Source organism: Stomoxys calcitrans, chromosome 5 (genome assembly GCF_963082655.1).
Source record: "Stomoxys calcitrans chromosome 5, idStoCalc2.1, whole genome shotgun sequence".
In the NCBI taxonomy this organism is placed as follows: Eukaryota; Metazoa; Arthropoda; class Insecta; order Diptera; family Muscidae; genus Stomoxys; species Stomoxys calcitrans.
In genome coordinates, this window is record NC_081556.1 from 129,172,766 (window position 1) to 129,198,636 (window position 25,871).

Genomic DNA, 25,871 nt, shown 5'->3' on the forward strand with positions numbered 1-25,871 from the left:
AAAAAATCGTAAAAAATTGTTTGTAGAAATTTTTTGAGGTTATCTTTTACGAAAAGTTAACATAAAAACTTATTTAAAATTTTTTGCCATACACATATCATAATATGTTTTAAAAAGAAAAGAATAAGTCAAAGAATAAGAAAGCTAAAGTTAATAACAAAAAACAATAATTACTTTGTTTAGAGCAAGCATCGGTTAAAACTTTGCGTTTCAGCTTTAAAACATCCATGCAATCTTTACTCTTTGCATACCCACTGCCGCCGCTGGCTGCATGTGTACTCACTTGGTGTTCCATGCACGAGAATTTATTCCTTAGCATATTTACCTTTCCGGATTTATCGCACAAAGGAGGCTTGCTGCATGGCTTGGGCTTTTCTTTAAGTAAACTATTTTCGAGAGATTTCTTACGCATTTGTATGGTATTGGTGAAATCGGAACGCATAATCATGGGCCCCCCACTTGTCTGGGGGGTGTTGGGGTTGGTGGTGTTTGAGGATGAATTATTATTAAGTACTTCAATGTGATCTTCAATGACCGGTATGGAGGGATGATTGTCGTTAGCTGCAATATTCAGGGTTTTCAATTCATTTTGATTTGCATCGAGTTGTGGTGTCTTTGCCGTTGGCACTACCAACTCCAGTTTGACCTCTTCAATGTTATGATCTGCCTGATGGGCAATTTCTTCAAGTTTCAATTTTAACAAATCATGTGGCACAGATATGGAGAGATCTGGCAAATCCGGTGGAGCATGATCCACATTATCCTTGCTGGGACATTGACATTGCAGACCGGTGGCGCTACAATTGGAGCACTCACTATAGCCTGAATCACTGCGTTCGCTGCATTGGGATTTTGTTACCACCTTTGGGCTGCGACGGGTAATTTCGTGAACAGCATTGGGTAATTCGATGCTAAAGTCATCATCTTCTTCATGTAACGAACCCATGGGGGCAGATGTTGTATTTATAGTGGGATTAAACATTGCCATGCCCGATATCGAAGGCCTGGGGCTACTTGGCAAAGAGCCGGCCGTTGAGATTGCTGAATTACGACGCGAAGCTGATAAAGTGGCCATGCGACCTAAGGCTCTGATAGCATTGCCAGTTTTCTAAGTCATGCCACAATAAGAACAACAAAAACATAAGCAAAAACAAAAGCATATAACAAAGGAGTTAAAGGCAATAGGGGCAATAACAAGTGTTAGGTCATGCAACCAGCAAAAACTTTGCTGCGTTTTACTCTGCAAATTTCCCATACTTACTTGCCATTTACGTCGTATAATGAATTTCTTAAGTTTGTCGGTACATATTTTCTTATTGCCCAGATTTTCGTCACGATGACCCTGTTGCAGCCACGGTGACTCTAGACATTGTTCGGCGGTCCAGCGATCTTCTTTGCGGTGTACCAAAAGATTTGAAATGAAATCTTTAGCCAATTGTGAGACACAATCAAAGGCATCATCATCAAAATCGTACTCAGCACGAGTAATATTGGAAAATGTCTCAACATCAGTATCACCCATAAAAGGTGAGAGGCCAGATAAGCTGTAAGCAAAGCATCGGCGACGTTAAAAGAAGCGTTTTTTTTTTAATTTTGCAAAACTTACAGAACATAGCATATGACACCCACGCTCCACATATCGGATTGAAAGCCTATGGGTTCATAACTGATAATTTCAGGTGATATAAACTCCGGCGTACCAAACAGAACTCGCACTGGGGAACCCGTGTTAAGCCGCTGGGCCAAACCAAAGTCTATGATTTTAATTTGATGGCATGTTCTGGTCTTGCACATAATATTCTCTGGTTTCAGATCCAAATGTACTATGGACTGGCTGTGCATGTAGGCCACACCTTCACAGACTTGGCGTACAAAGAGTATGCAGTCACGTTCTGTTAAAGTGAAATCATCGGCCACCACACGCTCGAAGAGTTCGCCACCGGTAATACTAGAAAAATTGTAAAAGTTTTGAAAACAATAACGAAAGATTTTTAAGATATTTTTAAACTGATTAGTTTCTAGAGCGTAAAACCAGTATTCCAACTCGATTCTCCATATTGATACTTACTACTCCATGACCATAACAATTTCCCTGGGGGTCTCAAACGAAGCAGCCAATTGCAATAGTTTAGGATGTTTCAATGACTTCATTATGGAAATTTCTTCCTGAACCTTTACGCGATCCTTAGATTTAATGCATTTAATCATTTTAGCAGCCAATATACGATTGGATTCCTCTTTCTCTTGAACTTTGTAAACGACACCGAAACGACCTTTTCCCAATTCTTCGAGAATGTGAAAGCGATCCTTAAACTCACCGCCAGCTTTAATAGAAATTGGCCTTTGGAAGTCTGAAAAGAAAAACCATAGCCACTCTTAACCTCTGAACATATTAGAAAATTTAATTTCCCTTTACCATCTGTTGAGTCTTCTGAATCTTCTGCAATATGCACAGGATCGCTGGGTAAACCAGGTTCACTGCGACCATGTATGTTCTCAGCTCTTACGCGGAATCTGTAGGTAAATGAAGGCTTTAGATTTTTTACAGTATATGCCAAAGAATCCACCACACTGGCAATTTCCATCCATGATGATTCATTTTCTTGTTGATCAAGTGGGGAGGAGGAATCAAATTGTTGTTTTTCAATGCTGTTTAAGATAAAAATAAAATTGTGAATATATAACAAATATTGAATTTACTAGATAACGATTCTACATTCGACTATATAACGATTCTTTTATTTTATACCAAAGAATTATTAACCTCACCAGTGAAAATTTCATGGTTCCAGCAATCAAAAAAATCTTAAAAAACCACACGATGTGCTAAAAAATCTAAATAAAAATTCTTCAATTAAAAAACTTGGCCGCCCGAAAAGTCCCAATGCTTTCGCAAAGCAAATGTTCATTTTAATTTGAAAAGACAATATTTAAGAAGATACACATTTTAAGTTATTAATTTCCCTTGGGTTGATTGTTAAGGAGTACAGATATAAAATCTTTTCTGTTAAGGAGATGAAATCATTTAAGTTATTAAACATAATTGTAAAGAATTTTGCGCTTTCTGAACCAACGGCTCGAAAAAGGATCATTGCCCCGAGGACACAAAATATGGCTCGCACTAGGAAAGGAGCTTCATACCGATACTTGGGTGACAGAAACGGCACTCGTACCATTGATGGTAAGGTTGCAGAATTGAGGAAAACAATGCAGTTGCAACATGTATTGTAATGTGAAAATATCGAACAAACAAGTGAATGGAAAAACATCTCTTCCACAGAAAGAAGATAGGCACCGAAAGGAAATCCGAACATTTTATCAAAGAACAAAAATTTATCTGATAACTTTGGTACTGGAACACCTAACAGTAGATATGAATATGATAATCTTCTAACAGATACCAAGAGTATACCGAAAACATGAAAAGATCAATTTGCTAAATGATGGTGACAAGGATACTTCGAACTATTCCCTAACTATCGCATTTATTGTATACTGCATAACCAGAATGAGGTCTAAATAGCTAAAACATAAAACGGTACTGAAATTGAGCACGTTTGGTATACATTTTTCTGTGGGTGTAGTCCCTATATTTATATCTGATTTGTATTCTACAGTCAAGGCCTTTCATTAAAGTGGTGACAATTTGTTCCTAAATTGTTGTACAAAATTCGTTGTCTTCTTCCTTAGTATTTTATTTGATACCCATTTTGTGTCGATGGACATGTACATGACCGTTTTGAGGGTTTTAGGGGGTTGGACGGGAGGGTTGTACTATATGTACTTCCAAATTCCTTTCATTTGATACCCATATTGCCCCAATCGATAAATATGCTCGTTTGGGGGGTGGGGTGGCTTCCAGAAATCTGGAGCTAAAATTTTTAATCAGAGTCTTGCTGTTCTTCTAAATACATTTCATATGGGTATCAACCACTTAAAAAAACACGTTTTACAAAAAGGAATTTTCGTACGAAAAAGTTTTCTGCCAAATGTCTTGTTGATAAAATTGTTTACCATAGTTCCCAGCATTATAATTAGTTAAATATTTTAGGTGAATATCTTATCCTAACTACATTACTGTCAGTTTGCGTAAATGAAATTTATGAAAAGTTATGTAGACATATCTGTGCCACTGTATATAATTTTTAACGGGTCCTTCGAACTTTTCGGGCCAAATTTTTATGTCGTATTTTGTTATTTGTGTTACTTATAACTTCGGGGGTTTTGTGAGTGGAGAACTCCTCAGGTCATTTGACCCCTAAGTTGTTGCCAATTTTGTACTTTTGGGCGACCATTAGGACTCTTTAACACTCTTTACTTTAAAAGTAACAGTCCCCTTCTTACACTCCAATACTATCGTAACCTAACCTTACCGTGGAACAGCGAAACGGTCGGTAGGACGGCGAAAATTCTATGGGGGGATCCAGATCGTGAGAGGACGATGCTATTACTGAAAGGAAGCAAGAAGGAGGTCAGTATAGCTATTGGCATCATAGCGGGACACATAGGACTACGAGTTCACTTATGTAAAATCGGTGCTGCAAGTGATAGCATGTGTAGGGCATGTGGGGAAGATGATGAGACTTTGGAGCATTTCCTTTGTCATTGCCCGGCTTTCGCCGGGCAATGATAGTGGTACTTAGGTGGAGACACAATATCAGACATGAACCAACTTAGGGGAGTGACATTGAAAACAATTAAGGATTTTGTAAGTAGCACGGAATTCCAAACTTAAAATTTTCTTTTAAGAGGTTACTTTATAGTTTTTAGAGCGCACAACAAGCCGATTACTGGTTTAGGTGTATGCCGAAAGTGGCATGTGCGGATTAATATCTGCACCCTCTTTTCAACCTAACCTAACCCTACCATCTTGGTTGCTATTGCTCTGGTGGCCAGTTTACTGTCCTTAAAGATATTCATGCCCAACGTCCTCACGTTAACACCATACCACCTAACGCATTCCGTGACCACATGCAGGACAGATTTAAGTCCCTGGTTCTCAATGTAGACCCCCAGGCTCACTCTGCCCTGCCACTGAATCTCAAGTGTTGTTTCAGGTGTTTCCTTCGAAACCTCTTCAATTCATTCCAGGCTATACCGCGATGGTGGGACCTACTCCTATCTTATATCCATTCTCGCATCGCCTTAATTCTTATAGCCACAGTGGCTGTCCCACACTTAATCTGCATGTATATGGTCTGATGTCGAGAATAGCCCTCTCGTGGGCGTGGTTCTTATCGCCTATGCCAGGTTCTCTGAACCTGTTGTATTATCCTTATGTTGCACTTTGTCTCCAACGTAGACCACTTAACTACTGAGGCGTAAGTAGGTATTGGTTTATTCACGCACCTGTCCTATACTCGGATTCAAGTCCCATTTCATAATATCCTCGGAATAAGCCCCATTTCGTGCCTACGACCGGTGTACATAGCGCCCACATCTGTGAGCTTTCTCAGATCGACACTAAGTGTTTGACTTGGTCAGATTTCGAAGTCGCTCTGTTGAGGAAAAGTGGTTTGTCAAATTGCCCTAGCTTGGTCTTTCAGCAGCGGTTATCCCCTCCTAATGCTGGCGAAATGTGTTAGATACTGTACCTTTCGGTATGGCAGCCACGTAAAAACTTCTCCACAAAGAGGTGTTAAATGTTCATGGGCAAATTTTTAATTTCCACCCAAGGGACTGGGGATAAAATGTCCTCCTTCGGAGTGCCTTTCTCTCTTATCTTCATGCCATGGGACCCACAATTTATCCTCTCTCTAAGGCCCGGTCCACTCGGTACTGGGCTAAGGATTGGATCCTTGTGTATCGGTCCTCATATTGTTGAAACGCCACTCGATGTGAATGCATTATGCTAATGTGTACGTCTTGGCATCGAAGGATTCTCCTTTTTTATGTACAACCTCGTGCAGGACAGTCCCCACCGACCTTCCTTTGACATAGACATGTTGTTTGTACTCGACCAGTTCGCTATATGTCCTACTCTTTGTCATGGTATCCAAAATACGTTGCATGGTTTTGAGTTGAAAGGACGTAAGGTTTATATGTAGGTCTATAGGTCTTTGGTGTCGCATAACTTGCCTTTCATGGCTTGGGTATAAATACCACTCTTATATCCTACCAGGCTTTCGGAGTGTTTGCAAGACCTAGGCACTCTGGGAAAATAGAGGTCAGATGAGATTTGTAGTAATGCCGGATTCCAAAAGGTCCGTGTGACTTAAATAGTTGGAAGCTTCTCAAGACATCCTTTACCATAAATTCTGTAATGGTGGTGTTTCCGAGATACCCGTCGTATCCTATAAAAAAATGCATTTTCATCAAAAGCCTCATCATATCCTCTGTTGTCTCTGCTCTCAGGCCCATGTCGTTTACTAACGTTTCAGTTTGGACATGGGCTTATGAGAGAAAAGCTTCCAGGGGGAATCCGAACAAGCAAAGCCTTAGGAAGACCAAGACAACACTGAATGTTAATAACTATAACTTTGAAATAGTCGAAAAAGAATTAACTGCACAAGACTGTAGTACTTGGCCACATTTCGCCATCAAGTTATGGATTACGTTTTGGATTCTTATGACAAAAAGATTAAATCGATTAGATTAGATTAAAACTTTGTGGGACTTAGATTTCAGGAGCTGTAATCATTTCAAGTTATTGAAGACAGAAGATCGTTATCTTTAAGGAGATATTGGCATTATAATTTTTAAAATAAAATTTTAAAAGCTTCACTTTAAGTGACTAAATAAATGTAAGGAATTTTCCGTAATTAAAGTCGCTGTGCATAGGCTAGTGTTAAAGGCCTAATTTGTAATCACCGTCAGAAAATTAGCATACATTGACTTCCGGTCCTATTGAAATATAAATTACTCTAAATACCTAAAATTGCACTAAGCGTAGGAAAAGAAATAAAACATCTTTCGTCTCGGCATAAGGTTAAGAAATTTGGTTTTAGACGACTTTTCCAATAGCCAAAACTCAAGGGGTTTCTGCGTTTAGAGATTCAAGTACTCTGATATCTTAATAACTTTTTGCATCACCTTTAGATAGAGAAATAGGAACATAGAAACAGAAAAAAAGACTCTCTCATCTTCCCATATATTATGGATAATTATATTTGTAATCTGAATATGTTATCGTTCACCCAACTGGGTCTTTTTATAGCCCCGAGACATTTTCAAGATACTTGTCAAAGATCTACATTTTTTCATTTCCGTCCATCATGCTATATGAGTTTGATTTCATTTCCGTCCTTCATGCGATATGAATTTGAAGGAAAAAGTCCTATCACAAGTTCACCTTGGGGAAAGGTACAGAACTTAAAGCTGCACATTTTTTTAACTACAATTGGTCTTAAACCCCTTTTTGTAAAATCAAATATTACATTTTTCTCTTAGCAAAATAAAATAAATAATAAAAAAAAATCTGTACTTACATAAATCCAGTTATCATGCAACCACCATCATATGGTGGACCACACCATGCTATTGCCACACGATCTGGTCCTTGAGATATGCTCGGCTTGCCGCTTGGTGGCTCTGGTGGTCCCTCTACGGCTACCGAAGCCGAAGCAATATCGACGCCAAATTCATTCATTACCTCTACCGAATATTTGCCACTGTCATCGGTATCTATATCGGAGATCTGCAGCACAGATTTTCGTGATGATGTATTGATGATAGTATTCGAAGTCTCAACAATGGGACGGCTCTATGGTTTTGGGGTGAATAAAATCAAAATTAAAAATTATTGATAAATTAGGCCAATAATTAATCATGTTTTGTTGTAGTAATGCATGAATATAGGTGTGTATATGAATGAAGTAAAATAACACATTGTAAAATTTTTTGTTATTTGCGGTTTGCAACGAACGAAAAGCACAACAACAAGAAATACTATTACGCTGAGCTTTACCGCAACCTATGATCGCCACACGACGATGTTCAGATCTCCTCTTTTAGTATAGAAGCAGTTAGTTGCCTCTATGCAAAATAGTGTGAGATATATACACTGGGGTGGGACATTATATGTGAGCGAAAAATGTTGATGGTGTTAACTCCTTAAGATAAAACAGGAGATTGTTAGATTCCACTTAACGCGCGATAGCATATGACGTCAAGTAGATAGCGTGACTGAATTATTAGTGTCATTGTTGATTCTCACTAAAGGCTTTGATCTGTTGCTACTGTGGTCTCAGAATAGACTCGAATTGTTTGTAGGACTCACCACTACACTGAAAAAATGTTTGTCCTAATTTTAAAAATTCGAGCCAAAGATTAGCAAGCTTAATTTTCCAACTTTTGAAGCAAACATTCCGTTTGATGAAAAATATTTTCCTTCATATTAAGGATTTCTTACTTTAAATGGTAGGATAATAAATAGACAATAGATGACGTTAAAATCATGAGAGGATAATCAAGTTGATTCACTTTCTTTCAATTCTAAAAGTAGTTAATCTGGAAGATCTTACACCTGGCTGAGCCTTATCTTAAGATAGTAATAAACATTTATTTTAGCTTTCTGGTAGATGGCTCTACTTCAACAACGTTGAGGTGCCTCTCATTTGAACTAGATTAGTATTAGTACGTACTGTAGCATATTGGGCCTTGCAAAGAGTTCCTTATTCATATCTGTTTTTAATCTCCAAAATTTTAAAATAGTCACTAAACATTGCAGGCTACAGCCAATGAAATGTAGACTAAATTTTTTGACAAATGTTTACATATCATTGACTATAATTTCTGCAACACACTTGTAACCCTCTTGCCAGTTTTTATTTCGACTAATCCTAATGTTTACTCTATATTCGGCTAGTTGGTGTTGTTTATTTGTTATTCTATCGCAAACAATTGCCTGTGTACGTTTTTACGCATATATTATATGCCGTAGATCTAAACATTTAGCGTGGCTTTCATTCTAATTGCTTTTGCTGACTTGGAAACACTACCAGCTTGGAGCAACGGAATGAATGGTAGATGGATGGAGGCGACAGCAACCGCAAACTAGTTCAGTCCAGACAATTTATGAATGTAAATTGCATTCACAATAGTTTATAGGCCTAATTTGAATGTCGAACAACATTTCAACAAACTTCTCTCACGGAAGCACACCTAAAATTGCAACACGAATGAAGTTCCAAAAAAGAAGTTAACTTTTATGTGAAGGAATGAAATGCAGCTTAGACAAAACTGTATTTGGTTGGTAAAATAAGTAGGCTTAAAGATTCCCATGGCCTTCTTCAAAGTTCGGTCAACATAGACCGTTCATGACAATAATGGCCTCAAAAGGAAGGAATTTCCGACTGGGGTGGGAATCAGTTATCCAAAGTAAGGACCATGCGTTTGGGTAGCCCCATTTCTCCAAAGAAGAAACCCCCCAAGTGGACATGGAGACCTATAAGGAAAGTATGAAACTAAATTAGAGGTACTTGGGAGTAGAGTACACAATTGATATCAATAAATGAGGACTGGTATCAGGTGACCTGTTACATAAAAATAAAAGTGTTGCGTTTTGATTGTTTGTTCGTTCCGAGTAGACTCAAAAACAACTGAACCGATTTTCATGAAATTTTCACAGACGGTAGAGTTTAGAAAAAAGGGTGCTTTATTTTGCGATATGCACGATATATGTATGAAATGAAAGGCATTTGGTATGACCCCAGACATACTTAAAAAACGCCAACCGCACATAATTATCAAATGGGTAAATTTTCACATAAAACAATGTCGTTCAAGGGTTTGGGGCTTCCCATTCCCAAAAACGGTCATGTATGTCCATCGAGACAAAATGGGTATTAAATGAAATATCTTGGGAAGAAGACTGGGTTGCCCCGGCCCCTAAAATCGCAGGACTTGTAGGACGATCAGGACAATATGGGACTTGAATGAAGGGACTTTACCAGTAGAGTACTGTGCTGATATTAATAATAGGTACCAAGCAGCTGGGTCATATTCTGCCCTTCAACAGGACATGTATATTTCGACGATAAGGGACACATAAAAAGGAGACCAACTCCGAAACGTAGATGTGGACCGACCAGGACTATTAGGTACACGAATGAAAAGACTATGGGAATAGAGTACGAATCGAAAGAATCCAATCAAAGAAAACATGAAAGACGACCGGGACAAATGAAAAAATAACCATCAAATTAACACGTAGAACATTCAGGACAAATAGCATCTTTGACAATTTTATATCCCATTTGGTAGCTTTGTGATATGATTTTGAAAGTAGATGACAAATATAGAAATATCATTAAGAGTCGTTCTGAAATCGACTCATTGCCCTAAATGTCTTCTTAAGCATTTTATACATAAATACATTTTCAAAAAGTAATTTTAGGGTTTAACGAAGCGCACCGGTCAAGCTAGTTTTCTATAAAATTAAGTTACTAATGCCAGATCTTGAAGATAGGTTGTTGTTGAAGTTACTAATGTCAGATCTTGAAGATAGGTTGTTGTTGCAGCAGTGTGTTGTGCACTGAGGAAGCAGCCTTTGCCGATGAAGGAGTTCATCGGGTCAATCCAGTACGTATAATCGGCTGCCATGGGATTGCATAGGTGGGTTTGTTTTACCTCTTATACAAATAGCTACCTAAAGGCAAAAGTTTAGAATCCAAATATTGGCTTGGTTGCCAGGGGAGCCACCTTATCCCCAAAATTCACCATATGGATATACAGACCAATTACAACAATAACTTACTTTAATGAATGGTATTCGAGCCTAGAAAAAGAATCTGATATCCAGTGCCAACATGGGCCTCAAATGAAAGTTTTTGCGAGTAGAGCACGAAATCGGCATCCACTTTCGGGATCAGTATCAGAAGGTCCTCTTCACCGCCAAAAAAGGAGGTCACAAAGTGGGGGTTGTGAACACTCCAAAATTATGTGGCCTAATCTAGACTTAAAACGGTCTTCGCAGTCGCTATCTAAAACAGACGTCTCAATCATTGTGTCCGTTATGACAAGTCGCTGTGTGATCCGAAAACATGCTGCCAGACTGAAGGTTGCTTATAAAGACTTCTGCAGAAGCTTTGAGGACGTCGAAGAGACTATAGAACATCTGCTGTGTGTGTGCCTCGCACTGGCAGTCAGAGGGAACTCCACAGAAAGAGGGAGTTCCACAAGTCTACAGATAGATGTAAGGCAGTTTTATGACTGAGATATCGACCATTAAGTAAATGGAGATGTGTGCCCCTGAGAATGTTTACATTTCATGATCTATGCCGCCCACCATAGGATTGGGGTTTACTAATTTCGTCATTACGTTTGTAACACATCGAAATATTGATCTAAGATCCAACAAGCTATATATGTATGTTCTTAATCAAGTTGCTTATTTTCGGAGAAAATTTTGCATAAATACTTCCCATTAGTGTAGGTGGGTATCTGTCGATGTTTTGATATAGCTGCCATATAAACCGATTTCGGATCTTGACTTCTTGAGCCTTTAGACGGCGCAATTTGCACAAGCAGTGATTTGCAAAAACTGTGACATGTATGGTTTAAATCGGTTCAATACCTGCCATAAGTGTAAACCGATCTCGCATCTTGATTTTTGGGCCTCTATATTGCGCAATTATTGTCCGATTCCCATGAAAAGTTTTGTTTTGCCTTCCAACAACTATGCCACGTATAGTCCAAATCGGTTCATAACCTGGTATAGTTCCCATATAAACCAATATCCCGATTATACTTCTTGAGCCTCTAGAGGGTGCAGTTTTTATCTGATTTAGCTGACATTTTATACATTGACTTCTCCTACAGCCTCCAACATACGTGACAAATATGGTTTGAATTAAAGGACTGCAAATGTCACATTTTTCCCTATTAATGCCATCTGTCGAAAATAAGTGCACTGCTACGATATGCAATGATATTTATGGTACTTTTGAAATATGTACTCCATATTTCTCACTTCCGTTTCTTTGCAGAGCTCATTCGGGAATGAGACAGCCTATGGCAACAAATCACACTTGATGGCATGCTGTTTTATTTTTTATATACCTAAAATTATCGTGACCTATATGTCGCTGTTATTGCATTCCATGCCTCTCTTGAACTTGCCTGCTAACATTTATGAGTGTAGTAAGCGGGTGTGTTAGCCTGTTGTCTGTTAGCTATATTTTTTTGTCAGTTCAGTATTTTAGCAGGTTTTTGTATTGTATACAGCAGATTTTGTAAGTCAAAATAGCAGATGGTAATGTTTACTAAAACATCAGCCCTTTGTTTGATGAAACAGCAATCATGTTAGCTTTCCCATTATCAGAAGACAAAAACTGTTGTTGTAGAAAATCTTTTGTTATATTAAAAAACAAATATCATTGAGTGTATTGTTAAAAAAAAAAACAAAATCTACATCCAAAGCACACCCGTATTGCATACATAATGCATTTTGAATCCCTTCCTCTTTTCATCATTTCACATCTATAATATTCCTCCTTGTTGTTAAATTAATTAGATATTAAACTAAAAATGGGTGTGCATAAATTGAATTCGTTTGATAAGCTATTTTTTGTTTTTAATTTTGTAATCATTTAAAACGTTTTATATTAAAATTGTTTTACTACTATCAAAGTATAATACCGACAAAAAACGCGTTGATCCATTACATGGATTTACTTTCAGCATTGACATTTTAATGTTGGACCGCCGAACCTTAACATTCCAAACACTTTTAAAATATTAATCAGTTCTAAACTAGAAAATTTAGCAGGGGCAATTAATATTTGACTTTTCTTTACAAAAGGATATTGAAAGATCTTTTTGCTAGGAATTGATTCTTATAGGTCCCCAAGAAGTTAAATCAGCTACATCGGCTAAGAATTGCGCCCTCTAGAGTTTCAAGAAGTAACATTTTGTGATAGGTTTATGTTGGAGCTACATCAGGTTATGGGCCGATTTGAACCACTAGGTTAGATTTTGGAAACCATAGCATAAATTATCATCCAAAATTTTAGACAAATCGGGTAAGAATTACGCTTTCTAAGGGCTCGGGTTTTATGCTAGCTATATTAAATTATGTACAGATTCGGATGGGTGTTAAAAGTTATAACAAAGATTGTGATTGTGATGATGTGCCAAATTTCAGCCAACCCGATAAGAACTGCGTTAGTTACGGCTTCAAAACGTCTTAATCGGGAGTTCGGTTCATTTGGGAGCTACCAACAATCTCCAATGACCTCCAACGATAAGAAGTAAAAGGCAAATTTGCACATTCCATTAAGAACCAAAGGAAAACTTCTCACATATCAATGAGTGCTGTCCGATTCAAGATTAAACTCAATGATAAGGGAACCTCCTTTTTATAGTCGAGTTCGAACGGCGTGCCATAGAGCGACACTTCTTTTAGGAGAAGTTTTTAGATGTTTTCTATGCATGGCATAGCACCTCACAAATGTCACAAATTAGAAGGAGATAAACACCGCTGAAAATTTTTTCTGATGTTCTCGCCAGGATTCGAACTCAGGTACGGTTGCCTCCAATGTCAAATCGATCAAGAATAAACACATGTATTTATGAGGTGTTATATCGAAAATTCAAGGTGTTTCAATGGAAGTAGTATATCCCCATCCTAAGATGGGATTATAAAAATTTGAAAAACCTCTCAAGATTGACACTTAAATCGTGTGAATAAATTTAATTACAGCTATAAATATTCGATAATTTTTATAAAGTCATTTAATCGAAAAGAAAGTAATTGATCGATAATCCGACATAACAACAATACCAGACGATTATCTTCAATTGATGAAATATCTCTATCGATGCTATTACAATCTCAAGCTTGGGCGGATTATTTTTCAAATATGAATCGAGATGTTAATAAAAAACCCAACGCAATGACAAATATTCCAATAATAAAAAAATAAATTTGCATTGTTTCTTCCCATAACACCTATATCACATCATCATCTGTCCCCATAATCTTTACTGCTAGATAAAAACATGGATACAGATGCAATGTTAACTGTCATTGGGAGGTGCCGCCACCTTATTTCAGATGCCGCCATTACAGATGTAACCTCTTACCAAAATTGTCCAACATTTGTCTATGGTTTTGTTTATATTGGCCAAAAATGGCAAATCAACTACCCTTGAGTTTCCAGACTCTTGTCTAATGAGATAAAGATACATATTAATGAACTTTTCATTGACGTCATTGAAAAAAATATTATTATAGTGCACAAATATAGAAAAAAGTTCATACAAACACTTGGATCAATCAGTGTTTGAATGTATAAGAGAAAATATCCCATTATGGATCACAAACAATGATAGGGTTGCCACTACCAAAATAGATAAATTTGTATACTACCTTAGCCCAAGAAGATATTTTGATCTGAATTTAGGTTAGATTAGGTTTAATTGGCAGTCTGCCATCAGACTCACTTAGACGTTTTCGTCCCTTGTGATACCACATGAACAGAAGAAGGAAGATGCCTCCTAGTTCCTGCCGTTGAACCATCCAAATCGATTTAAAAAGCCCATTAACTTGCGAATGTTCACATCCGTTAAATCAGACAGGTTCCCAAAGAAATGAAAACCTAAAGTGGAACTCCTTCTAACTGCTAGTGACACACACATACAGAAGGTGCTCTATAGTCTCTTCTTCCTCGATGTCCCTACAGCTTGTGCAAAAGTCGTTGCTGGCAACCCATAGTCTGTCAGCATGTTTTCCGATTAGACAGTGACCTGTCATGACGGACACAATGATTGAGACGTCGGTTCTAGCCAATGACAGCAAAGCAGTAGACCTCTTCAAGTTTAGATGAGGGCACATAGTCTTGGAATGCTCATAGCCCCCTCTTTGTGATCATCTATCATTCGTTGCCCTTCGGGCCTGGTCCTGAAAACTTACCTTACATGTCGCTAGAGGCATACCCACAGATTCCAGTGTCCCTGGAGTGTTTAAGGTAGTTCCTAGTCTCGCAAGCTCGTCTGCTTTAGAATTCCCTGGGATATCTCTATGGCTCGGCACCCTGAACAGGTGAATTTTGAACTGTTCAGATCTGCGACAGCCGAGGGCGGTTTTTGTGTTCAGAAATACGTTCTCCAGGGATTTAATGGCTGCCTGGCTGTCTGAGAAGATATTTATGCCAATCGTCGTAATGACATTATATCTTAGCTATTCCACTACTTCCTTAATTGCAAGGATCTCTGCTTGATACAAACTGCAGTGGTCGGGTAACCTCTTCGATATGACCAGTTCTAGATCTTTAGAGTACACCCCAAAGCCCACCTGGTCGTTCAGTTTGGAACCATCCATCTATGTAACTTCTGTTACCAGGGATATGGTAGTTCCAATCGGTTCTATCAGGAATAGTGGTACAGAAATTTTTATCAAAAAGTGGCTCATGTGGGGTATTGGATATTGTATCAAGTATAACACACTGTCCGTGGCCGCCACATGACCAATGAGAAAGCTCCCTTAACCTCACGACAGTGGTCGCTGCAATTTGGGTAGCTACAATTTCCACAGGCATAAGATGTAGCATTAAATTCAGTGCATCAGATGATGTCGTCCTCAGTGCGGCTGTGATGCACAAACAAGCCATCCTTTGGATCCGGTTAAGTATTGAGCAGTAGGTTGATTTTTGAAGCGCCGTCCACCAGACCACAACACCATATAGCATAATAGGTCTGACAATGCATGACACGCGGTCTAAATCCCCAACTTTTGCCAATGGCTCTCTTGCAGGTGTATAGGGCAAGAGTGGCCTTTATTGCCCTTTCCAAAATGTTGGATTTGAAGTTCAATTTCCTGTCCAGCAAAACATTCAGGTATTTTGCGCTTTCTGTAAATGGAACATTCTCACCACCAAAGAGACAGGTTCCACCGTAGGTCACTTGTATCTTGTATGGTGTAGTAGTGTCATAATCTATATAACAAATTTGGTGAAAACTCTCTTGGTCGTTTTTTCCACATAAACCATTAACGATGAATGAGTAGAACATTTTTCTTTGAAAAAGTGCAGCTCTAGTTAGGGAAGAGGTATTCCAATAATTCGTCTCACATAAAGAACATTTTTGACAAGTAATCTTCTTTTGTGAAAAACGTTGGACTTGGTTTACAATGAAAGCACATGTTTTTTTGCGATAAATTCTTGCAAGAATTTGTGAAAAATATAAATTTTTTACCCTGCCCACACCTTTCATTCGTGACATATAAAACATTTTTTTTCAATTAAAAAATGTACTAAATATCACCAAAATCCTGCGAGGAAAACCTAGAGACTAAATGAGTTTCACAACACGTAGATCTGGCATTTTCGAACATCAAATAGGTGGGAGTGCCCTACCAACCCGAATTTTTGTTACTGTCGAATTTTGCTTCTATACAAAATCTCGAAATTTGATAGAAAAACCAATATTTTTTTAAATTGCTCTAAATATTTATTTTTTTGACGGCAACCCTATTCCCAAATTAGTAAATACGATATGTATGTAGATATGGATGATAATGCATGGAGGATGGTTTGCTTGAATGAATGACAGCTACATCAACACTTACCGCCTTATACCAGATGACTTGCGGTTTTGGTAATCCTTCATAAATGACAGACAGACGAACGCAACCTCCAATTAGCGCTGTACAATCTTGTGGACCTTCCAAAATACAGGCGGGTAGTTGTTGTTGTTGCTGTTGCTGCTGTTGGAGTAGTTGATCTTTGGCGTTTTCTTTAATGGGCACGTGTTCCTCAATTGTGTTGTGTAGGTTATGGTGCTGGTGCTGTTGTTGCTGTTGCAGCTGCTTCGTGGACGGTTTAGGTATTACGGCCAAAGTTGTGTATGCTTTAAGACTGGAGCATGGTTTACCAGGATGTGTTACGACCAATTGAACTTCTCCGCTGTGGGCCAAGGTAACATTGTTTATGTGCAAAATGCGCAAACCATCGGTGGGAGATGACTCCAGCTAAAACGACAGACAGACAGCCAGACATAAAAACACACATTAATATTGAAACTTAAACAAGAGATAATAAAATGATATGTGTGTTTTTGGTTTTCCCTGGGGAATGTTTAGTTGATTGCATAGAAGATAATAAAAATCATATTCATGATAAAGGAAGATTATTAATTTTAGATTGGTAACATTAAATTTATTTGAGTTTATTACTATTTTTAAATAATTTTTTTTTGTGTTAAGTTGAAATATTTCATTTATTGCAATTTCAAGGATAAAATTAAAAAAAAAATTGATTTATGCGTATAATTTTAGATTAAGAATTTTTTTATTTCCCTTTTAATATTTTTTATCATCTCTACTATATGAGCCAATGTTCATCAATACGTTCGTTCGTCGAAAGTCTTCTAAACCAATGACACTATTCATATTTCCGAACGATGATGCTGGGGAGCAAAAAAAAAACACCGATTTTTCTGATTTACGGATCCGATGAAAGAGGGAGAAAATAGTGTTATCAGTAAATAAAGTAAGTTCATAAAAAAGTGATAAACAATACTGATCAACGTTGGTAACTGCAATCACAACAGATTGCTTAAAGATGGTACCTTCGACAAAGCAAACAATTTAAGAACTGTCATTGGACGTTGGAGCATTACCTATGTCATTGCCCGGCTTTCGCGGGTAACAGATACCGGAACTTAGGAGAGAACACAATACCAGACATGAACATACTTAAGGAGTATGGAAAACAATTAAGGATTTTTCGAGATTACTTTTTAGTTTTTAGAGCGCACAACAAGCCGATTACTGGCTTAGGAGTATGTCTATAGTGACATGGGCGGATTAATATCTGCACCCTCTTTTCAACCTAACCTAACATGACAAACGAAGATTAAAATGTATATGATACTGTAAGGAAACAACCATCGTGGCGTGCGTTGATGTCGTAATCTCGATACATATGTTGTAAAAGTAATTATTTTGGCATTAGGTCGATTATTTAAATAGGGGATATATGTATTTATGTATCTTATGGATAGGGAATATATATACAATAAGATGAACATAGCCGCAAAACTGACCTTCAGGAAGCTTTTCAGCGAACAGGTCTATAGCGTTAATGAAACCGTCAAAGTTTCCCTCAAAAACTTATGTCAAAACTGTAACGTTAGTAGACGTCATGTTAGTTAGACCAGTGACTATCATGGGAGTATGAGTAGAGGTCATGTTCCGCGGGATACAAAGAACACCCGGAAACATTGGAATTCGGGAATAATGAGGTTGACCGGAGCTCATCATATAGGAATTTGAGCCCAAGAAAGCCTTGAGAAGCTCTGAACCATTTAAGTCACCAGGACCTGATGAATATTTCCGGCGTTACTGAAGAGAGAGGCGGACCAACTGGCGCCTCACTTGCCGCTATATTAACAACGTGCCTGAAACTTTTATTTACTCCGAAGGACTAGCAAGAAAAAGGGTGATGTTTATTCCCATGGCAAGTTATGCGTCAGTATACGTCAAAACCACGCAACGTATTGCAGATACCATGATATAAAATAGAGCATACAATTGCTAAGATATAAGCAGCATGTCTATGTCCCAGGAGTCCCAGTAGCAGTCAGGAAGATAATCGCCGAGAAAATATCAGAAATGCCTTTGAACAGCTTTAACAGATGTTTGTCAGAAGGAATATTTCCAGATGTAACAAAGGCTGGTTTTTATCAGCAATGGGAAATGTCTGTGTGTATGCTGGACATAGCGGGAAAGCTGATAGAGGAAGTCGTCGCAAGAGGCGGACTCTTAAGCCAGCAACATGTCTTCCGCCCAGGGAAGTTGGCAATAGGGCCAATTTGGCCAATTTAAGTCAAAGCTCCGAACAGTATGCCGCAGTGCGACAACTCTTTGGAGAAAAGTTTTTCTCAAATGTTTCCAGCATTAGAAGGGGAAAACCACCGCTGAAAATGGTCTTGTGAGGATTCGAACCCAGCCGTGCAGCGCCATAGGTAGACATGCTAACTTCTGCGCGACGGTGACCTCCTGCAATAGTATTCTTTTATTTGGAAGCGAGATTTGGGGTAAATCCCCACAGACCAGAAGCAGGTTTAAGGCGCTGCATTCGGTACAGAGGGCGGCCGATCTAAGAGTTACGTCATCTTACCGAACAGTGTCTGTACCCGCTGTTGTCGTCATTTCCGGAATGGAAGGCCCTAGAGCGGATGAAAATATATGTCATCAAACTGAACAGGACTCCCAACAGGAGTCGATGTTGGTACAAAGAAAGGTGACGTAAACTTCTATTTGACGCATGCAACATCTGGACACGGGTACTTCCGCAAGTACCTACATAGAATGGGAAAATACCGATCATCATTCTGCATCTACGAAAAAGAATAGGTAGTGGATGATAGCGACTACGCTCAGTCATCCGCTGGCACTACAGCCGGGCGCGACTAGAAGATCAGAAACGTGAAATAAGAGCAGAAAACCTAACAACGAAGATGTGCTGCAGAGAGGATAGCTGGAGAGCTGTGGTAACTTTTGTCGAAGTGAGGACGGACACACTGATCCAATCCTTAGACCAGTGCCAGGTGGAACGGTTTCTTAGAGACCGGATGAACTATATGCTTGTGTGTCCCATGACGTAAAGATACAGGCAAAAATGAGCCAAGGCACAGGGGGGCATTTTACCGCTACTCCAATGTGTGACTACCATAAGCGTAGAAAGGCCTTTAGGGGATGGACTAAGCATACCACAGAAAAGGTCACGCAAAAAGTCGCTTTTTCTTTAAAAATTTGTTTTCTAAAAAAATAGCCGCACAATGATTATTTATCATTTTACAAAAGAATAAAAACAACGAAGTCGGGCGAAGGCGACTTTATAAAATCCTATACCATAGTGAAGATAAGCCATGTCTGTGTTCGGTTTTGAACTTCAGCAAAAATAGAGACCATTCAGTACCAAACGAGGTTAGAAAACACGAGACAATCGATCAAGTGATCTTTTTCCTTTACCTCTTGCTTATAGAAAAATTGAGGCAAACAAATGTTGACTGGCTTTTATAAGATTCGAAGAATATGGTAGAGCCAGAGAGACATGTGAATAAACACCTGGCGGTTCACAAAGACAGGAAAAATCAAAACATGGAGCGGAGGCAGATATCTTGAAAAACAGTTTGATAGTAAAGAAGAAACCACCAGACACCTTTTGGAAATGTTTCTACGTTTAACTAAAAATAATTTTCTGGTAACTGCATAAAAGTCGGAGTTTTATTGAAAAAATCGCACATTTAAGCAACAATTTTAAGAAAGTTTCAATATCAAAAGGTTACACAAACGTCATTTGACTTTTAAAAAGGTCAGAAATTCCGCCTTTAGTCGCACAACGGTAACACCTGATTGAAGTTTAACCTCAATGATAAGGGGCCTCCTTTTTGTAGCCGAGTCCGAGCGGCGTGCTACAGGCCCGATTCCTCTTTCTGAGACAAGTCCTTACATGACAAAATACCTCACAAATGTCGCCAGTATTAGGAGGGGATAACCAACGCTGAACTATTTGGAGAGAAGTTTTTACATGACTTCTATGCATGGTATAGGACCTCACAATTTTCACAAATTATAGCGGCTTAGCCACCGCCGAAATGTTATTCTAATGTTCTCGCCAGGATTCGAACACAGTCGTTTAGCGTCATAGGCGGACATGCTAACCTTTGAGCTACGCTGGGTAACTACCATAAATAACCTATTAAGGATACTTCTACCAGCGTAGCAGACTGGTTTACTACGCAGACGATGTTATATTATTTCTAAGAAGGCGAAGGTGAACCAACTTGATGCGCCACGTTTCCTTAGGAGAATGATGTCGATATCCGATATTGTCAAATATTCAGGACAGGTTATATTTACCAAATTTCAGTTAAATCGGATGAAAACTGAGACTTTTAGAGATTCAAAAAGTCAATTATGGCGATCGGATAATGGGGTGATGTTATTGTAGCCACATTTGCATGTGAAGGTAGCAATCCTCGTCAAACTGCTTTAAACGAGCAAGCTCGTTCCGGTCCATAGGATCGATCACAGTGGGAATAAAAGGGCGATTGGTTATTTAGAGGCGCCAATAACTCGGCTTGTCGTATCGAACATCATAGGTATTTATGAACGAGCGGATCTCGACAGTCACAGATCTCTCCACGAAATGGCTTAATAGTCCAAAATGCACTCTTTTTTTTGCCGGGCCACAGTAATATCCATCCAGATATCAGGGCATTGTAGAGCATACGAGCTTGCAAGACTAGGACACAAATTAGACATTGATGGAACTGGAGTCTATGGATAAAGTGGATAAAGCTCAAAGGGCCACGAAAAACATATGGTCGCAAACTGAGTGCTAAAAACGTAGCAAGATTATGTAGCCCAATATAAAATTGAAAAGTTGTTTTCGCTTTGATTTGAAAACATGCGAATAGGCTAAAGTTTGTAAACAACGACTTCGAAATCTCCTCTTAGTAGCCGTGCCTCTGTTATGACAAACCCGTTAATTTTTTTTTCTATAGAGGCAGAGCATCCAATATTTATCCGAATTATCAGTGTCATAAGGCAATGAGTTGTTTATTAAGATTTAGTGTGAGACCTTCTCTATACATTATTCGAACGACAGAATAAACATGTTACGGTTTACAAGTATTAATTAGGCACTGATTTTATATAAATTATAGGTTGCCCAAAAAGTAATTGCGGATTTTTTAAAAGAAAGTAAATGCATTTTTAGTAAAACTTATAATGAACTTTAATCAAACATATTTTTTTTACACTTTTTTTCTAAAGCTAGCTAAAAGTAACAGCTGATAACTGACAGCAGAAAGAATGCAATTACAGAGTCACAAGCTGTGAAAAAATTTGTCAACGCCGACTATATGAAAAATCCCAAATTACTTTTTGGGTAACCCAATAATTTCGTCATTCTGTTTGTAACTCCTCGAAATATTCGTCTTAGACCCCATAAAGTATATATATTCTTGATCGTCATGATATTTTAAGTCGATCTAGCCATGTCCGTCTGTCGAATGCACGCTAACTTTGGAAGGAGTAAAGCTAGCCGCATGAAATTTGCACAAATACTTCTTATTAGTGTAGGTCGGTTGGGATTGTAAATGGAATATATCGGTCCATGTTTTGATATAGCTGCCATATAAACTGATCTTGGATCTTGAATCTTGATTTCTTGAGCCACTAGAGGGCACAATTCTTATCCGATTTGGCTGAAATTTTGCATAAGGTTTTTTATTATGACTTTCAATAACTGTGCTGAGTATGGTTGAAATCAGTCCATAACCAGATATAGCTGTCATATAAACCTATCTGGGGTCTTGACTTCTTTGGCGACAAGAGGGCACAATTCTTATCCAATTTGACTAACATTTTGCATGAAATGTTTTGTTATGACTTCCAACAACTGTGCTAAGTATGCTTTAAAACGGTCCATAACCTAATATAGCTGCCATATAAACCGAATTTGAATTTTGACTTCTTGATGCACTAGAGGGCGCAATTTTTATCCGATTTGGGTGAAATTTTGCATGAAGTGTTTGTTATGACTTTTAACAATTGTGTAAAATCGATCAAATGTTCAAATCGATCTATAACCTGATATAGTTGCCATATAAACCGATCTGGGATCTTGACTTCTTGAGCCTCCAGAGGGCGAAATTTTTATCCGATTTGGCTGAAATTTTGTACAACGGCTTCGGCCATGACCTTCAACATACTTGTCAAATATTCTTGAGCCCCAAAAGGGCACAATTCTTACTCGAATTGGCTGAAATAGTACACAGTGACTTCTACTATGGTCTCCAACATTCAATTCATTTATGGTCCCAATCGGACTATAACTTGTTAATTATACTTTTTATTTCGCTCTTTTTAAAAATTGTCGATTTTATTGAAATATTTAAAATAATGCTTTACTCAATTCAGCAGTCTTTTATACACATTTTTTTTTCAAATTTAAATCAACAAATGTTGCAATGTCACGGAATTTACATTCATAGTTTCTTGAGATTTTGTTGCACTGTGTAACATGGAGTTGTCCCTTAATGAACGTTATCAGCTTTTTAATTTTACAACTCTCTTTAGCAAAAACTGAAATTCAATTAAATTTTTTATTTTATTTCACTTGTTTCCATTATCAACCACCATATATATTTTTTTTAAATGTACGAATATATACATGTATTTTTTGTTAAAAATCCAAAATTTCAACGAATTTTTCAGCTGTATATACAAAGCGAAGACGATAAAAAACAATGTCGCGACATACATATATTTAAATAAAACCAAGGAGGGAAAGAAGGTCTTGAAACAAACGAGAGCAACAGGAGGTATAGGAGAGGTGGTGTATAACAATCATGAATCAATATAAAAATTTCACAACACTTTTTCCGAGACACCAACATACTTGAGTAATAAAGTAAATAAATTTTAATTTTTATGTAGTCTTTTGAGTTCCCAGGGACTGCACAGCCATCTAGCCTTTATTCCGAGAAAGCCGTCGGCCGTTGGGTTATTTGTTGACTTGGTTGTATTTTTTTTTCTAACACCGCAACGACTATTCGATATGAAATTAGAACACACTTAACGATTGAGAAATTGCCGCTGAACTAAGTTGGAAAACCAATTACACTTGCATTTAAAAAAGAAAAACACTCTGCTGTCAACAACGGTAGCTACACAAGCAACACAAACACTTTGCAAATTAAGGGGTTTTGTTCTTTAATAAGAGGCGCGCATACAGGTATTGTTCTCTTTATTCCCTCATAGATAGAATATAGATAAAGCAAAGTAGTAATAAGAACTGTTATTCTCGATTATGGCATGATACGGAGAGAGAGAGAGAGTGGAAGCGAAACACATCAATCATCAAGTAAAAGATTTTTTTTTAATATCACACGCTTTCTTAGGTGAGAGAAAAATAAAGAGAGTTACATTATCGCAACTGATTGTCAACAGTGTTGCCCCTTTAACATTACTAACCAATTTAGAAGAACTGATTACAAATTTTGGAGCTTAAAAAGTTGAATCTATGTAAAATACAAAAATAATCATTATTACAGCAAATATAATATACAGTCAATCAACTAAATGTACAATACGTACACTTAATTTATTCTCATGATCTAAATTTTTTTGATATGAACATTTCTACTTTGCTGAATCACATATTCATCTAGCCAATACGTATAACTAAATTTTAGATACATCAACTAAATGTACAATACGTACACTTAATTTATTCTCATGATCTAAATTTTTTTGATATTAACATTTCTACTTTGCTGAATCACATATTCATCTAGCCAATACGTATAACTAAATTTTAGATATCACCCTTAATTGCCGTCTAATATCTGTGAACAAGAAAAAAGCTAGTAAAATAAATCAAAACAAGTAAATGCGTGCTAAGTTCGGCTGAGCCGAATCTTGGGAACCCACAACCATGGATTCTGCTAAAAATGTATACAAAATAAATTTAGTTGAAGGACATAATTTTATTCTACATGCCAAACTTCAGTCAAACCAGCAAAAACTATAGCTCTAGGAACCGAACAAAGGCGATCGAGAGACCGGTTTACATGGGACCAATATCAGGTTATAGAATGATTTGGACCGTATTTGGTACAGTTGTTGGAAGTAGTAACAGAACACTGCATGAAAAATTTCAGGCAAATCGGCCAAAAATTGCGGATTGTAAGGGCTCAACAAGTGAAATCGGGAGATCGGTTTATATGGGAGTTATATCAGGTTCAAATCGACACGATCAAGAATATATATACTTTATGGGGTCTTAGACGATTATTTCGAGGTATTACAAACAGAATGACTAGATGAGTATACCCCATCCTATGGTGGTGGGTATAAATATTTGCGTACACAACCCACATCTCTATACGCTTTCACTATTTTGCGAGACTTTTGAGGAATTATATGACACTTGACATTGTCTGTACATACTGTAGTACATGTTAGGACCAGTGTTGCTGTTTTTGTTAGGATCCAGCCAAAATTGGTAGGTTTTTATTCGCTGCCCTCAATTTTTGGTAGGTTTTTCCAATATATCAATACTAAGTTATTACTGATTACTGAAAAATCACCGGGGATAACTCAAAATTGTTTCCGTTTTAGTCGTTTATGTGTATTCGTTTAAAATCCAGAATAAAACCATGGATGTCGTGTATATTGTAAATTTCAGGAAAAAAATAAGTTCGGATATTGATTTAACTGCTACGAGCGTTAAGGAATCTCTTCCATGGAAAACAGGGCTATATGTCAGCTGCACACAAATATGGTCAGACCTGGTTCATATTCAGATGTTGAGACCATGCAAATCACTGTAACAACGAAAATGCGTAATAAAAGTGCATTTCTGGGCTTAAACCCTTAAATCAAGAGATTGCTTTATCCAAACTCGGAACGTTTGTTCTTTGAAATCGGGACAAAACGTCAACTTTTATGAGCTCAAGATTTCTTATCGAAAGATCGACACAAAAGGCGCTATTTTAAGATATAGACCATCTATGATCTTGAGGCTGTAGAGTGATTTCAACCAAAAAGGCGTACGGACATTAGCTTTGGATATAACAACCATGTATTGGGTTGCCCAAAAAGTAATTGCGGATTTATTAATTAATTTTAATTTTTTAATTGAATCCGATTCGATCGTAATTTAAATTTTGGAAATTTTTAATTAAAAAATTAATTGATTCTATCATTTTTTTTTATTGAATCTGAACTTTTTTCAACTTTTTCCCCTCTATAAAATCAGCTGTTTTGATATAGCTGCTATATAAACCGATCTTGGGTGTTCAATTCTTGAGCCTGTAGAGGGTGAAATTTTCGCCTGATTTGACTGAAATTTTGCACGTGGTGTTTTGGTATCACTTCCAACAACTATGCTATGGTTAAAATCCGTTCATAA

The 25,871-nt window shown here is 37.7% G+C and overlaps 1 protein-coding gene across 8 annotated transcripts in view; it reads right to left on the minus strand.

Annotated features, from left to right (window-relative positions):
- Positions 1–25,871, minus strand: part of LOC106080969 (myosin light chain kinase, smooth muscle) — a 171,629-nt gene that overhangs the window by 4,127 nt on the left and 141,631 nt on the right. For 6 of the 8 annotated variants that reach the window (XM_059368416.1, XM_059368415.1, XM_059368420.1 and 3 more), the window contains 7 exons: positions 16,508–16,909; positions 7,428–7,702; positions 2,417–2,649; positions 2,069–2,351; positions 1,607–1,948; positions 1,262–1,544; positions 175–1,108 (listed from right to left, as the gene is read on the minus strand). In XM_059368416.1, the coding sequence (XP_059224399.1) occupies positions 175–1,108; positions 1,262–1,544; positions 1,607–1,948; positions 2,069–2,351; positions 2,417–2,649; positions 7,428–7,702; positions 16,508–16,909 (2,752 nt within the window). The remainder of the gene's footprint in view (positions 1–174; positions 1,109–1,261; positions 1,545–1,606; positions 1,949–2,068; positions 2,352–2,416; positions 2,650–7,427; positions 7,703–16,507; positions 16,910–25,871) is intronic. The other 2 variants (XM_059368419.1, XM_059368418.1) reach the window with 1 other exon arrangement.